The sequence below is a fragment of the Carassius gibelio genome, chromosome A23, assembly GCF_023724105.1.
Source record: "Carassius gibelio isolate Cgi1373 ecotype wild population from Czech Republic chromosome A23, carGib1.2-hapl.c, whole genome shotgun sequence".
Classification (NCBI taxonomy): domain Eukaryota; kingdom Metazoa; phylum Chordata; class Actinopteri; order Cypriniformes; family Cyprinidae; genus Carassius; species Carassius gibelio.
This window is the reverse complement of record NC_068393.1, coordinates 7,020,265-7,038,024: the sequence shown is the minus strand read 5'-3', so window position 1 is coordinate 7,038,024 and position 17,760 is coordinate 7,020,265. Positions and strand designations below refer to the sequence as shown.

General features: G+C 37.7%; 1 protein-coding gene across 2 annotated transcripts; it reads left to right on the top strand.

The window, feature by feature from the left end:
- Window positions 1-1,531: 1,531 nt before the first annotated feature.
- LOC127944184 (troponin T, cardiac muscle isoforms-like) lies at window positions 1,532-15,252 on the top strand. 2 transcript variants are annotated; one of them, XM_052540009.1, is made up of 12 exons: window positions 1,532-1,660; window positions 3,756-3,806; window positions 4,890-4,916; window positions 5,324-5,348; window positions 5,441-5,504; window positions 7,003-7,119; window positions 7,425-7,502; window positions 7,586-7,693; window positions 8,457-8,566; window positions 8,996-9,086; window positions 9,276-9,316; window positions 15,041-15,252. In XM_052540009.1, exons 5-12 carry the CDS (start codon window positions 5,448-5,450, stop codon window positions 15,072-15,074), a joined length of 636 nt encoding a protein of 211 aa, XP_052395969.1. In that variant the 5' UTR covers window positions 1,532-1,660; window positions 3,756-3,806; window positions 4,890-4,916; window positions 5,324-5,348; window positions 5,441-5,447; the 3' UTR covers window positions 15,075-15,252. The 2 variants fall into 2 exon arrangements, with proteins under 2 accessions (XP_052395969.1, XP_052395970.1); XM_052540010.1 differs by having other exon boundaries at window positions 4,890-4,919.
- The last annotated feature ends 2,508 nt before the right edge of the window (window positions 15,253-17,760 follow it).

Here is a 17,760-nt window from a genome sequence, read left to right as displayed (position 1 = left end):
TTAACATTAATATTTCCTACATTTTAGTTCTGTATTACATGAATATTAAAGTGTCTCTCTCGATCAACCATCTAGTAACCATCCAACGCACATTAGCAACCGCATAGAGCATCAAACAAAGGCCGAAAAACTTAAAATAAATGCAAAAAAAGGTTTTAATAAAAAATACAAGATGAAGGTATTCCAACAACCTAAGGCCTAAGTTCAAACTAAGCTTGAAAGCTTGTATTAAACCTTCCATCCTAGCTGGACTAAACTGTAGATGTGAACGTGTTTGCGTGAGTGAGATCTGGAATGGTAAGCATGCTGCCATGAAGTGAGTCAGACTAACAGTCCCTCGTGTTATCAGAGACACGTCTAAGAGACATTAGCCATCGCCATTCTCTGCTTCATAACAATGACAGCTGCCTTTTAGGGAGTGTTTGCTCGACTGTTCTCCACTTATCTCTGAGGGTAAAAATAACCACAATGAGCTCCAGCATATGAGATCGTATAAGAATCAAGAGGAGAGGCAGAGCTCGCCTCTGGGACAGACAGCCTTCCTTCACACATCTCTGCTGCTATATCAGGTAAGAGCATTGTGTGTCATGTAGTATACTACTGATGTATTACCTACAGAACAATGCATGCATAATAGCACAAAAAAATCATTTCAAATTAGAATAAACAAATAAATAAATATTTTTTTTTAGAATTTTTAGAAAAACAAAAATGTGTGTTTTTGGATCACTTGTGATTATTCTTTTAAAAGTTTTATATCATTTTTATTTCAGAGTAAAAATGTCAGACAACGAAGAAGTGGAGGAGTACGAGTAAGTGTTCCTGTTCATTGTTCAATAATCATCCATCCATCCAATCATCCAGTGACAAATTGGTCTCTTACGATATTTATTTTCTAGTAATTTACATTATTACATTTTTATATATATAAGACTACTGTGTGTAGTACACTGTGATAACTGTGTACTACATACAGTGCTATAGGTTATTTTAATAGCATCTGCTTATCATCTGATAATATATTTGTTCTGAGAGTTCAGGCAGCTGTTGGGAAGGGACTTGAGCTATGAACAATGGAAATAACAGCACTATTCTCTCTTGTTCTCTAGGGAGCAGGAGGGTAAGTCTTGTGTTTCCAAATATTTCTCTCATACCTCCACTGTAAACACAAATAAGTCATAAATATTGGCCTTGCAGCTACATAGTTTTAGAAAAGTGAAGTGGCCGACTTCATGATACTTCAATAAAACCTTCAAAAATACCAGTTGATCAGGTTTTCTGCACTTCATGCGTTACACCTTTCAGATTGAAAACAAATAATCAAATATTCTGACATTTAATTGCGGTTGGAAAATATGGTGACCCGTCACGTAGATTTACGAGCTCGAACGCTTAGCTTTTCTCGTGATTTGCATCAGTTATGTTGATTCTGCTCGTCAGAAACATCACACATGGATTAAAGCAGAAGGTTCTGAAGCATCTGCACATCATCACTAATCCATTACTGTCTCTCAGTGTGAACAGACCTCCTAGCTTCCATCTCTGTGATGTGTTTTTGTTTGTTTACTCACCTAACCTGCATGATGTGACTTAGAGGTACAAGAGGAGGTGCAGCAGGAGGTGCAAGAGGAGGAGCAGGAGGAGGCGCAGCATGAGGAAGGTACTTACTGCTTACAAGCCATTCACAAACACTAAAAAATACTACAGTAGCATGGTTATAGCCTATTTTCGTATATATATATATATATATATATATATATATATATATATATATATATATATATATATATATATATATATATATATATATATATATACATATACATACCATGGTATTCTGTGAGTAAATACAATAGTACAGTATATTCAAACAATTTTGCATGAATAAGAGAGCTGTTGTTTTGAGGTTGCCTCCCTGCGATGTTCCCACCAGCAGCACGACTGTGACTGTGTTAATAAAGATGCCGTCACATTAGCGAAACTGTGGGATAAAAAGAGACACTGGTTAATCAAAAATAAAATAACTATAATAGCAACCGCTCCCATAAAGACACTCAGCGCGGCAAATTCACACAACCCAATTTAAAATATGAGCGAAATCCTTGTGGGGAACTTTCTCGTCCCTACTTAAAACTCCCAATCGCGCAGATTCTTATTGCAATGTCTGATTTTGCTTGCAAATTAATCTGAGCAACAGGAAATTTATTAAAAACAAGAAGAGAAAGTTTACTGAAACTTAGGCAGAAATTCATGGGCCAAAAAGGTTCGTTGTCCATACTGTAGAGATTTATGAAAAACAGCTTACACTAAAGTTATTGCAGTTTTCTATTGGTCAACATCAGTGTTGCCAAGTCCCTGGTTTTCTCATTGAATTGGACTATTTTTATACTATTTCCTGGGTTTCTGCCCATTGAAGCGAACCCCCCGTCCCCCTGGAACATTTCAACCTTGATGGAACCCCCTGGAAGGAGGTTTTGACCCCTGGAGTTAGGATTGGGCGGCGGACGATGTTTACAGTGAAGCATCGTGATGAACGATGACATCGGCGGGGGGCGGGGGTCTGCCCAAAGCATGAATCCTTATATATTTCACTTAACACATAAACAGAGTAAGCAGATGACTAAGGAGGATGGTGAATGTCACGATGTCGGCTCAATATCGTGACGTCTATCGGACCAACCCTACTCGATAGCCAACTGGACTGGTTTTATTAAGCAGTGGCAAGTTTCAATGGGGTTAATTTGTGTGACCAATATGAAAATTAGCTAAATGTGTGTAGGGAAAAGTTTCACTCTTATTGAAGCTCTATTGGATTTCACTTACACAATTTAACAGAGCGACAGTTTGAGATGAGCGAAAGCTACGTTTTGCACCCCATCACAAAGTGTGGATTCCTGTTGAAATGACTGGATTTAGCTGAAAATGTGCAGGCATACAGTATTTACCATTGTTCAGTGAATGTCCAGTCATTTCAACAGGAATCCACACGGCTGGGAATTTCACACAGATTTCACTCATGTTCAATTATGTGATGTAAATTTGCCACAATTACAAAAAAGTAGGCTGCTTGGTTTGAAAGCAACTTTGGGCGAGCCGTGCTTATGTCACTATCGACAATTGACAAGGGACCCTTTCTGCCCAACAAATTTTGCTAATGTTTTTAGATAATTTTTTTAGACAGATTTTTTTTTTTTTTTATTGGTGAAGTGAATAATTCAAAAAGTATTTACATAAAAAAAGGATTACTGTACAAAGTATTAATGTAAAATGAACATTCTAACAACGATCCGCATTGTGTTAAGTTTTCAAATATTGCTGGGTGAATCAGATTTGAGGAAAGGATCTAACTCGGAGTACGGTATTACCATCTACAATACTTTGGTCCGGGTGGTCTGACTTCAGATATGCCGGCACATTTATATCATAGACAACAGTTGTGCGGCTGGGCAGAGACATGTGTATTGCTGTGTGTAAGTGTGTAACCATCTGAGAGATTTGAGGTATGAGTGATCTAACATGCCTGCCATCAGTACCCATCATGCCCAGGCTGGTATACAGCTCCCTGGCCCACGGGGAATTAACTCACATCTTCCAAATAACTTCATCACACACTCTTACACATGTACTTCTGGTAGAGTTTGTATTTTTGGAATTGCCAAAAGGAATTGTTATGTAATTTGATACCTAATGAATGGAAACGAATGATTCATAATTCAGGGTAATGCTAACCACATCCGTCCTCCAACCTTCTCCAGAGGCTCATGAGGAGGAAGCAGGAGAACAGGAAGAGACCACTCAGGAACATGGTGAGACCCTCAGTTTGACCGCAAACCCCTCCAGAGCTACATAGCCCAAAACAACCAGCTTGTGAATACTGACAGCTTTGCCAGAAAATGTAACAAATCATGAACTTACAATTTAAATTGGAAAAGAAACAGATTATTGATTTGTTCCAATAACATCAGCAAGCAAAGACAATTCAGAGTTCTGCTGAGAAGTGTTTCCATTCATTCATTCATTTAAATTAAATACACTACTAAAAAAATTCGAAAATAGATCTTGGTCAATAAACAAATCAATAAAAATGATGTGAGGAGATCATGAAGAGTTCTTAAAAAAAAAAGAAAGAAAAAAAAAAAGAAACTAAGAAACTATTAATTTAAGTAATTTGCAGTATTACAGTACAGAATTTCTCAAAAATGATGGCATATTCTCTTGGACAAAAAAAAAAAAAAAAAAAAAAAATATATATATATATATATATATATATACCACCATTTTCCAAAAGCAATCTGTATATTTGTATTATTTCAAATAAAAAAGTTTTTAGGTGAGAAGTAAAAAAACATGGAAAAACTTGGTATTATATTTTGAAGCAAAGTAACCCCCCCCCCCCAATTAATTTGATCCATTCAGTCTCAAAGCAAGTTAATTTAGTAAAATACACTGAAACTACAGTTTGACCTGTCATCATAACATTTTTTAAAAGAGTGTTTTAAATGCTAAACATTTAATTGAAATCTTTATAAAATCTACTTTGTCCAACTTCCTGCAAACTTCACATCTGTTAAGTGTTAAACAAGAAACAAATTACTATTTATTTTTCCAAAATATATTATTTTCTGTTCTATAGAAGATGAAAATAATGTTATTTGTGTTTGTTTTTGCTGTAATATAGTTAGAAATGAATCCCCAGCTGTTGCATTTCTATTTTAGTTTTCTGTTTATCATTTAATTGAACTCTACTCTTATGTTGAGATGAAGTGATGAGTGTTTGGTATGTGACGGCACATTTTCCCGTTATCAGTGTCTATTTTTGCCCCTCTGTTTTCTGTGGGACCGTCAGTGATGCAGAATACCCATAACCTCCTTTCCTTTCCCTCCTTTAGATGGCGAAGAAGACACCGAAGATGGAGGTGGTACTGTTTTTGGTCTTTATTGCACTTCAAAGACAGGAAACCTGAGATTTATAGCTCTGAAGTAATTGTCTGAAACATGTAGAAACCTGTGTGATGACACACACCCTTCTGGATAACTGTATCTTCAAATCTTTAGATCATCCCAAATCCTCTTGTGATAACATTCATTCCATCAGAAATAAGACATCTGTATACCGTTTATAATCTCGTCCCTAGATTTAATGACACATTCTTCTTCACCTGTAACCGTCTGTTATTGTGCAATAACTGCCATGAGAGCACAAAGACAGGATATCTTTAATCAGACATTACTTTTTTAGAATGAATTAATCAAAAAAAAGTATTTTTAAAAAGTCCCTCATAACTTTGAATAACTTCTGTTGTTTGTGTGGTTGATTCTTCAGAAGAGGCGAAACCCAAATTCCTAAAGTAAGTTTAAATGAATAACCATGGATTGGTTTTAGCTTTTTATTTTAAAGATCAGACACAGAAGTTTGACACATCATCATTATATTTTCCAGACCATTTATGTTGCCGAACCTGGTGCCCCCAAAGATTCCAGATGGAGAACGAGTTGATTTTGATGTGAGTACAATTACCAGACCAGACCCGCAGCACCCTTAAACTGTCTTATGGCATTTGTCTTTTAATAACCATGCCATCACTTTCACATTATAAGCATATTTGCCATATTATTTCAGAACTGAAATGGATTCTACAAGTTATTTTCTTATTAATAATGGATGTCAAACCACTCTAGAATGTCAGGTCAAGTCAACTGTATACATAACAGCTTTACAGTATTAAAACGGTAAATACAGTGTCTATAATGCAAGAGGACAATAGTAAATTGCAATGCAATAATTAAATACAGTAAAAATGTAGTAAAAAAAAAAAAAAAGGTTACAAAAAATAAATACAATTGCAATGCAAAAATTAAAAACAGTAAAAATGTAGTAAAAAAAAGATTACAAAAAGTAAATACAATTCTTTAATGAATAGAAACTTAAAAATAGCAGCAATCAATCAAAGCCGTCATTGCTTTATTAATCCAAATATTAATTCCTTTCATAATAAGAATAAGAATAATAAAATATGAAATTTTTTAAATGGTGGTATTTGTCATATAACAGATATTATGAAATATTAGATAATAAAATATAACAACATAATAATAAATATTATGTTTATAATAAAAAAAATAACAAAAAAAAATTATCTTTTAATATCTGTAAACTATATTTATAATTGTATAATTACTGTAATATATATTTTTTAGCATTTTAAATATCCGGGGTAATTTCTAAAGCAATTCAGCCTGGGCTCTGTCTCATTTTTAAATTTTTTACCTAAATTCAGACACATTTTCTTTTCTTTTATCTTTTTTTTTTTTTTACACCAAAAATACGCATGTATGAGTTTTAATATGATCCCCTTTCACATTGTAATACCAGTAAATTTCTGTAAAATGATCGTAACGATTTTACCAATAAATACAAAAATGCACTGTTGACACATCAGGGCCAGTTGCGTAAACACAGCCACAATGTTACGACTGTGTCTTAAGAACGAGTTTGACTAACTAGCAGTTAGCCAGAAGACAATCAGTCTCACTTTCCGTGTCAGGATGTTATGATTGGCCCAGAGGAGATGTCTTATGTCAGCACTTTCTGAACTCGTACTCGATCACACCTGTAATCTTGTTCTGCATTCACATTATCGGTAATTTACTGCTAATGTTACAACTTCTCATACTACTGCTGAAACCAAAGTTGTGTTATTTCTGTAATCTACCCTTATTTTGTTTGAAAGGGGCTCTTCTCTGACCACCCATTTACTTATTAGAGAGTAGACAGATGTTTTGAAGTACTAAAATACCCTGACCAATGAAAACATGCATTGTAAGATTTGTAGAAACCAGCAATTCTTTGAATTCATCAGAATGTTTGACTGAACACAGAAACTTCAAGATGCAAATTACTGAAACCTTTCAGCTTTTGACTGATGCTTTTGTATACCTGCACATTTTGTCAGGCAAACTGTCTCAGTCTCAATCTCAAATGCCACATGTTCTCCCCCTCAGGACATCCATCGTAAACGTATGGAGAAAGACCTGAATGAGCTCCAGACTCTGATTGAAGCTCACTTTGAAAGCCGTAAGAAGGAGGAGGAGGAACTCATCAGTCTTAAAGACAGGATTGTGAGTGAGCAACGTTGTCCTGTTACATCACAGCTGCTTATTACCATGTCAACAGACTCGTGAATTAATCATAAATTAATTAATCCCTAAAGACAGAGAAAAATTATAAATATGCAATCATTAGGGCAAACATGTCACCCAGAGGAAAAATATTCCAACAGGGTCAGTTCAAGCCTGGATGAGCCTGAAAAAGGAGTTACCAGACAATAAGTGTCTAATCTATCAGCTCTGTTATTTTCTTGAATAAACGTCCCCATAAGCTGTTGTTGAGTGATCTGTGAGTTGTAATGTGAGTGATTGTGCAGGAGAAACGGCGCTCGGAGCGAGCGGAGCAGCAGAGGATCCGCAGCGAGCGCGACAGGGAACGACAGAGGCGTCTGGAGGTGAGCGCAAGGGGTTTCTGGGACCACACACTGATGGACATTACTGTAGCTTTACAAATCCTTTCCTCTTTTCAAATGTTCAGGAGGAAAGAGCTCGCAAGGAGGAAGAGGAAGCCAAAAAGAGAGCGGAGGACGATGCCAAGAAGAAGAAGACGCTCACCAGTCTGCACTTCGGTGGTTACATGCAGAAGGTCAGAGATGAGAGACGAGACAGTATGATAAAGACAGAGACATTTCTCAGTTTAGTGACAGAAATCAAACAATATTTTAAAAAAAATAAAATAAAGGCCATGTCAGAGATGAAGATTCAATTTTCTACTTGACTGGGATGGCTTTTAAAAATTTTATGTAATTAAAAGCATTTAAATCATTAGCTATGGCACTTCTGAAACATATTTCTAAAATTCACATAATATGCATTGTTTAACAACTATCATAATTTACACTACTGTACAAGTTTTTTTTTTTGAAAAAAATCATTACATTGTTAAAAAAATATTCACTGTTATCAAAAAAAAAAAAATTTCTTTTTTACATAATTTATTCATAATTTATAAGTAAATTAAATTAAATTAAATTAAATTATTTATATATATATATATATATATATATATATATATATATATATATATATATATATATAAATAATTTAATTTAATTTAGTTTAATTTAATTTACTTATAAATTATGAATAAATTATGTAAAAAAGAAATTATTTTTTTATATATATATATATATATATATATATATAAATATATATATAAATATATATATATTTAAAAAAAAAAAGATCACAGTTGATGATATTTTTTCTTGAGCAGGAAATCAGCAAATTAGAATGATTAGCAGTTTTAAATATACACACTAGAAAGGTAAAAAGGAAATACATCATCGAGTATCAATGCTTTATTAAAATACATTGTCAATACTGTTGTCTCTGATGCTGTTTTGCAGATAGAGAGACGGAGTGGAAAGAAACAGACTGAGAGAGAGAAGAAGAAAAAGATTCTTAGTGATCGCCGCAAATCTTTGGACATCGACAATGCCAGCGACTCTGCTCTCAGGTTTGAGGAGTGATTGTTAATATAACTCATTAATATAGCACAACAAGCACAAACTCATGGAAATTGGCTCGTTGGCAATTTAGCGCCAACGTGTAGCACCGTTGTGCTTCGGGCGTCCCGAGTTCGAGTCCCAACTTGTGGACCTTTACCGATCCTCTTTACAGTTCACTTCCTGTCAAGGCAGCGATGCCAAAAAATAAGTTTTGGTTACCATACGAAAAAAATCTGAATATACTTTTTGATCCACTTTTTTTAATGACATGATGGTGCATGATGACAGAACTGTAATTTTTATAGTGTTCTGAAAATTATTATTATTATTATTTTTACCAATCTTTAACTTTAGTAATAGAATTCCATAGACTAAATAATTAAATAAAGTAATTCAGTGATATAAAACAATGCTACTTTCTCTTTCTTTTTCATCAGGGAGAAAGCAAAGGAACTGTGGAGCTGGATGCGTCAACTGGAAGCAGAGAAGTTTGAGTTACAGTACCAGTTTACCAAACAGAAATATGAGGTCAGCTCAAGTCAACATGACATCCCAAATGACCCTGTTTTGGTCTCAGTGTATATGAATCATCACTGCATGTTATATAAATGTAATATCTTGCATTGCTCCGAGTTTGCACACATAACTCATTCATCACAATCTCATAATCCTGTGTTCGCTGAGTTTTAGTGTTTTTGATTGCGGATCTCTCTACAGATCAATGTCCTGAGGAACAGAGTCAGTGACCACCAGAAAACGTGAGTTCATCTGTGTCTGTCCCAACATGATTTCATTAGAAAGCTATTTTACGAGATGTTGATTTCGTATGAATTCACCCAGTTGTATGGCAACGCACATGGAATAAACACCCCGTCATTTAACCAGCTGTGTTCACATGCACTAATGTCAGCAAACAGAAAATATTCACGCACAGTTTCCGTGCAGTGCGTTAAGATTTGGAGAAAGCCACCGGAATGATGTCACTGGAGCTACCGTGAGAATAACTGCTGTTTTTGCCTTGACGACATCTGAAAAGCTAACACTTATGTAAGACTAGGGCTGGGTGATAAAACATAACGATAATTACCTCCATCTAATTACACAAGTTTCTTAATGTTCATGTTCGTAATGCACTATGCAAATATTAGTAAGACACCAAAATGAAAGCCAGTTTTAGCCAAAATAACTCTGCAGGGCAATTATTATTATTATTATTATTTTTTTTTTGCATTTTGACTGTGATTGTGTCTATTTCATGCACACAACATAAATGAATCACACCAATAGTTTGGCAAGAGTTTTTTGTTAGCCCTTTAAGTCTGATTTAAATGTAATTTGGATCAATTGAGGAGTTTACAAAAAGGCTTTTCAGTCTGACTGAGCCATCAGTTCAGTTATTAACTGATAATGTGGGTGCATGTAAATAATATAGCTATACTGTGGTGTTAGCAGATTACACAAAAAAATAACAATAATAATAATAAAAATAAAATATGCATGGGATCATACAAATTTATAAGAATTACCCACCAACTCATCAAAACGTAAAATAGTTTAATTGTATTACTAAATGTTGAGCTCTCTACTCATCATTGAATCTGCATGCAGATAAAAAATCTTGGCACTCAGAAGGTTGGCAAGTTGGTGTTTGTTCTCCACTAAAATGAATCTGGCATTTCCCAGAGTTTGGTATAGGTTTTTTTTTTTTCTTTGTTTACCCTGTTATACTTCCCAGAGGGCTTTCTCATTCAAACCAAGCTGACTCATCCGCTCCTGCCCCAGGCATGTAACACAGACACAGTCTTTGTGAAAGCTGATCAGAGTGTCAGTGCTGTCAGCTGGCTGAGCTGCTTCTGCAGCAGAAAACGACTGTGGGTGTCAGAACTAAAAAGCTTGAGGGCATGGAGGTTTGGCCTGCAATCTGCTGCTGCAAAATCTGCATTCACCCGTGCATGTCCAGCACTGATCTCAGTCATGTGATTACTAAGTCAGCAGAGAAAGAAGATCTGTACTAAAACCTTGTAAGCTGCCTGTTCATACAGTATTTAAGACATCAGTGCACTCTCATATCTTAAAAAAAATGCATTTCAGCCAAATGTAAGGGTGCATTCAGTAGTTTTTCAGCTAGCATCAGCATTAAACAATGCTTTTTAATACTATCAGCATGAGTTATGTAAATTACAGTGAGTACTGCTGACATAATCACTCTCTTACCTGTCTTAAAAAAGCAACTTTAGCGTCACTACTCTTGCCACTCTGATTTTCTCCGTCACCTAACGTTTCCATATTGTTTTTGACGTAGGTCAAATGTTTATGATGTTTATGCTTGTTTTGTGATTTCGGAGCTTCTGCTTCTTCGAGCGCACATGCACTGATTCTCCCATTCTCACTGCTCGTACGTGGCGATAATAAGTGTTCGTTCGTCATGAAAGCATAGTTTGGATGAAAACCGGGAGGCTTGAGACTGTCCCATTGACTGCCGAGTATATTACACTGTCAAGGTCCAGAGAAGTATGAAGGACATTGTCAGAATAGTCCATCTGCCATCAGTGGTTCAACCGTAACGCTATGAAGTGACGAGAATACTTTTTGTACGTGGAGTAAACAAAAATAATGACTTTATTCAACAATTCGTTAAATTAAATCACTATAGATAAGTGTATATGTGACCCATTACAAATAAATGTTTTTGTTTTCAGTGGTTTTTGCATGTACTTCAACAGGAGAAAACAAGCAAACAGCAAAATGAACATACACCAGGAATAAAATAAACAAGCCTACAACAAATATGTTTGTTTAAACAAGAAAAAAATTATAAAAACTTTGGCCACACCACAAGTTCAAGGAAACAGACTTGAAAGCGCATTATGTTTGTTTCTTTATTTTTACAAAGCCATAGTTCCTTTTCAGGAACTCGAGCTGCGTCGAGCGCTTTGGGGAACGTCCCTGGGGAACGACGTGACCGACACTGAATATCGTGTGGAATCTGTCCAGCGGAAGGGCATAACGTCACGGAGCGGGGTGACGTAGCGACCAGGAAGCTATAAAAATTATAAAAACTTTGGCCACACCACAAGTTCAAGGAAACAGACTTGAAAGCGCATTATGTTTGTTTCTTTATTTTTACAAAGACATAGTTCCTTTTCAGGAACTCGAGCTGCGTCGAGCGCTTTGGGGAACGTCCCTGGGGAACGACGTGACCGACTCTGAATATCGTGTGCAATCTGTCCAACGGAAGGGCATGACGTCACGGAGCGGGCTTCAGCTTCGCGTCTGTCAGCAAAGCGCTCTGTGTGTGCATGTCAAAAGTCTGTCCCGTTGGTCCTATTTATTGCTGTCTGTCCCTTAGCCATTAAAAAGATCGCTAAAACAGCTCAATATGCCTAAAGTAAAGCAAAAGACCAAACATATAAAGGGCCATTCCAAGCCACGTTATAGATTGTGTATTCCTCCCTGCCCTCGCTACATTACGAGCGGGGATACACACAGTCTGTGCGTGTCTTGCCTGGGATCGAAGCACGCTGAGTCGACTCTCGAGGATCGAAGTGTCCGCATTGGCAATCGTTCACAATGCGGACACTTCGATCCCGGTGGGCTCTCTTTGAGGAGGGAGCCTTCACCAGCGTTCCTTGCAGTGCTGGCCCCGCTTCTGCTGAGGCAGAGCGGCTGCTGCACTCGTGGGGATCACAGGTGGAACTGTCAGAGGGAATGGAGACGGGACAGCCCTTATCTCCTTCCTCATCTGCCAGATCCGGCGCCCAAACCCTGGGTTCGGAAGAACGCTCGTCGGTTTCTTCCCCCCAGGGTGAGGGATCAGCTCTTCACCTCTCTTCCTCCGAGGAGGTCGATGTGGAGACTGTTGCTGGGGATTCGCCACCCCTGTCGCCTCAGTATGAGAAGCTTTTGGAGGTGGTGACGCGCAAAGTATATAAATTAAAAATCGAATGGCCTGCTGAAAAACAAACTGAGCAGCAGAGAAGCAAACTAGATGAACACTTTCTGCGGCCGAGGCAACCACCTCCACGTCGGAGCCTTCCATATTTTCCCGATCGCCACAATGAAATATCAAGATCGTGGAACCACCCTTATTCGACCCGCCTCTTAGGCCCCGATTCACTATATTATGGCAACATGATGGGGCTGGGAGAGCGGGGTTATAGAGCGATGCACGGGTCGAACAGACGTTCACGGGCTATCAGTCACCCGGCTCGGCATAGTGTCTAAAGGCTCCGACATTGCCCACTAAGCCTCTTTGAGTTGCATCATTGCTAGTGGGCAATAGTTATGTGGCAGCAGGTCAGGCTGGGGCTTGCCTTCACACTATGGCAGTCCTACAAGCTTATCAAGCTGACCTACTAGGAGATATCGATGAGGGAGAGGGGATCAAGTCTGAAGATATTGAAGAGCTCAGGAAGACAGCTGATCTCTCCCTCCGCGCCACTAAAGAGACCGCTCATGCAATTGGGCGGTCAATGGCAGCCTTAGTGGCCGCGGAGAGGCATTTATGGCTGACCCTGTCAGAGATAAAAGAAAGAGACAGGGTCTGCCTCCTGGACGCCCCGCTTCAAACCTCGGGCCTGTTTGGCGACACAGTCAACACTGTCATCGACAGGTTCAAAGAGGCATGCAAACAGGCGGCGGCGTTCCAGAGTTTCCTCCCTCATCGCTCTCGTGGTGCATCTGGGCGGGAGATCACCACACCACATACTGGCTCCTCATATCGGGAAGCACAAAAACAGAGTGTCGCCGCTTGTGCTCCCCCACGACGGGACCGAGGGCCTCAGCGACGCTCTGAGTTGGGGGCTTCTAGGGCTAAGCCTGATTTAAGAACAGTCATCGAAGCCCCCAACAGGCTCTGGTTATGGAACAAGAAGTGAATACCCTATTAAGGAAGGAGGCCATCGAGGTGGTACCTCCTCTAGACAGGGAATCCGGATTTTACAGCCGGTATTTCATAGTTCCAAAGAAGGACGGGGGGTTGCGTCCGATCTTAGACTTACGTCACCTGAACCGTTCAGTTATGCCACTGAAGTTCAAAATCAGGACGGGGTCCGTCTGTTGTTAGTAGCCCCGTTCTGGCCTGGCTGAACATGGTTCCCAGATCTAGTCTCGCTCCTCGACGGCTCTCCGTGGGAGATACCGATCAGGACAGACCTACTCTCACAGGCGCAGGGCACGATAATTCACCCTCGCCTGGAGTTGTGGAAACTGTGGGTTTGAGCTGGTCTCTCAACCGAGAGAGTCTCTCAACCACGTACACCTTAAAGGTGGCGGTCATAGCTGCTTTCCATGTCCCTATTAATGATCAGTCCGTGGGTAGACACCCCCTAGTTACACGTTTCCTCCGCGGTGCGCTGAGGCTGAGACCTCGAGTACGGTTCCCTCTGTTACACCACAACCTATCGTACTGCAGGCCTTCTGTCCTCTTTCCTTTCGGGAGCCAGACCAAGAGAAGCTAAGCTGTATGTGTCCAATGCGAGCACTGGATGCATACGTCCACAGAGCTGCCCTGTGGAGAAAATCCGACCAATTGCTTGTTTGTTACGGTCCTACTAACAAGGGTTCTCCTGCCACCAAGCAGACCCTAAGTCGTTGGATAGTCGAGGCTATCAACGTCTCCTATGAGTCCTCTGGTCTTCCCCCTCCTTTTGGGGCCAAGGCTCACTCTACTCGGGGTATAGCGGCCTCTAAGGCCTTCTCAGCAGGTTGTGTCCCTCTTGGACATCTGCAACGCTGCGGGGTGGTCCACGCCCTCTACATTTGTCAGATTTTACGATCTTGATGTGCAAGCCACTCCGGGCTCTTCTGTTCTCCCACCTTAGCTGTACTCTTCGGATACACACTAGGAAGGGATTTGGAAGTCTGGCAGCGTTGGTATATCGTTCCCCAAAGCGCTCGATGCAGCTCGAGTTCCTGAAAAGGAACGACTCAAGGTTACGTATGTAACCCTAGTTCTTTGAAGGAACGAGGGTTACATACGTAACCTTGAGTCGTTTTGTTTATTGTGAATATGCATACTTAAAAGTAAACCCTTTACAGTTTCAATTATGTCAGATGATTTTATTTTTTTCTGCTTTGATAAGGATAATATCCGGATAATATCACATACTCTATTTATAGTATTGATATAGGCGTATGTTTAGAACGAATACCATTATAATTTGTTTTATTTTAGAATTTTATTTATAGTTTTGGAATTTTTTTTTTATAGCTACTTATAATTTCTGATTTTACCGTACTCTGTTTCTGAATACCACTAAAATGTAAAGGATTTGCTTACAAATTATAGGTGATGATAATTATAAATTTTATTTTTTTTGTGTTTCTTATCAGAAGACTGTTCTGGTGTTAGCTTATACAAATATATAATAATTTCTATTAGCTCTGAGGTCATATGCTAGTGCACTCCTAATGTGGCAAACAAATCCTGCTTTGCAGATGTGAGCTAAACTAAAGGCTGTTGGCTATATTTCCTTCTACAGGTCAAAGAGAACCAAGAGGGGCCTCAGGAAGTGACTGCTGTGTGGAAAGACAAACTGGACTCCTCTCAAACCCACAGAGATCATGAAGAGAGCCGTGTATACTACTTTACAGATTCTGTTGCTTTTATTTAGTCCTCGCTGAATAAACACAGTAGATTTTGACTGAACAATTAAACAAAAATAATAAAAATGAGAAAATGTAGCAGCAAAAATGTATTTGCTAATTTGTGTAGGTCTGCACAACTTTTAATAATAATTCAATTTATAAAATTATTTTTCTTAAGCAAGAATGCATTAAATCAAAATTTCTATTTCAAATGCTACTCTTTTGAACTTTATATTCATCAAGGAATCTTAATTATAATTATATATATATATATATATATATATATATATATATATATATACACACACACACACACACACACACACACAGTGGGGCTCGAAAGTTTGGGCACCCTTTGCAGATTCTGTGAAAATGCGAGTAATTTTCAAAAAATAAGAGAGATCATACTAAATGCATGTTATATTTTATTTAGTCATGTCCTGAGTAAGATATTGTACATAAAAGATATTAACATTTAGTCCACAAGACAAAAAAATTGCTGAAATTATTAAAATAACCCCACTCAAAAGTTTGGGAACCCTTAGTTCTTAGTACTGGTTTCTGTTTCCTGATGATCCTCGACTGTCTTTCTGTTTTGTGATGGTTGTGCATGAGTCCCTTGTTTGTTCTGAACAGTTAAACTGAGAACTGTTCTTCAGAAAAATCTTTAAGGTCCTGCAGATTCTTCAGTTTTCCAGCATCTTTGCATATTTGAACCCTTTCAAGCAGTAACTTTATAATTTTGAGATACATCTTATCACACTGAGGACATTTGAGGGACTCAAACACAACTATTTAAAAAGGTTCAAACGTTCACTGATGCTCCAGAAAGAAACAAGATGCATTAAGAGCTAGGGGGTGAAAACTTTTGAACACGATGAAGATGGCCAAATTTGTCTTATTTGGTTGAAATATAATTTTTTTTTATTTAGTTCTGCCCTTCATAAGCAACAGAAGATACTTGTATGTTTCCCGGTACACAAATTAAGTACAATTTACCTTGATCTTCAAATTCCAAAAGTTTTCACCCCCCAGCTCTTAATGCATCTTGTTTCCTTCTGAAGCATCAGTGAATGTTGGAATCTTTTTAAATAGTTGGGTTTTAGTCCCTCAAATGTCCTCAGTCAGAAAAGATGCATCTCAAAATCATAAAGTCACTGCTGGAAAGGGTTAAAATATGCAAAGATGCTGGAAAACTGAAGAATCTGCAGGACCTTAAAGATTTTTCTGAAGAACAGTTCTCAGTTTAACTGTTCAGAACAAACAAGGGACTCATGCACAACCATCACAAAACAGAAAGACAGCCGAGGATCATCAGCTAACAGAACACAGTACTAAGAACCAAGGGTTCCAAAACTTTTGAGTGGGGTTATTTTAATAATTTCAGCAATTATTTTTTTGTCTTGTGGACTAAATGTTAATATCTTTTATGTACAATATCTTACTCAGGATGGTACTAAATAAAAAATAACATGCATTTAGTATGATCTCTCTTATTTTCTGAAAATTATTCATATTTTCACCGATTCTGCAAGGGGTGCCCAAACGTTCGAGCCCCACTGTATATATATATATATATATATATATATATATATATATATATATATATATATATATATATATATATATATATAATCTATAATTGTTTTTGTTTTTTTTTGTTTTTTTTTGGTTTCCACACAAACATTTAGCATTTTTTTACATTGATGGGGAATTTTATTTTATTTTTTTAAAGCAGAACACTGAAGAATGGAGTAAAGATGCTGAAACATTTCACAGGAATAAATCAAATTTTCAAAATACAATAAAATTGTGTAAGAAATGCAGCCTTGGTGAGCATAACAGACTTTGCAAAAATCATTGCATTGAATGATTAAATGATAAATTAGTAATTTTGTCTGTTATCTTTTTATAAGTGTAGAACTGTAAAGTCAGAGTACTAACTTGCATATAAATGCATGACTGAAACTAGAAAATAACCACTCAATGAGTTTCACGTTGTGTTAAATTCAGTAGGTGGTGCCCAATTATCTTATTATATTATAATCTTATAATTATCTATCATAAAAAGCTCACTTGCATTTTAAATCTTCAAATAAATGCATTGTATAATAACACACACCCAACTGTTCTCCGTTAATGTCCCCTCAGGCCTTTCTGTAGTTTTAGGGGTTAAAAAGGTCAGGAGATTCTCATCTCAAATGATTTGCATATTAACATATATACTGTACGAAGACTCAGCGTTCTGCTATCCCCACTGACTTTCTGCTTGAGCTCTGCCCATCTGAAACAAAACTAAGAATGTTTTTGGAGTAATATTGGCGCAAAAGAATGATTGATTATGAGCAGAATGCCTAACGCAGCACCAAAGCGATGTGCACAGCTGTCATGTTTGGATTAGCAGTCCAGTGTTCGAGCTCTCTGATATTATGAAAGGAAAGGAGGAGCTTTATAATTGCACAGAGGAATGTGTGTGACTCATAAAAGCATCTCCTGGCTCATCGCCAACCGTTTCTAGTGAAGGGTGGAGATCTTATGTAAATATGAAACAAGCATATCAATTAACAGGACTACTTTCTTAAGAAGTAATACGTCTTCCTTCTAATGGGGAAAT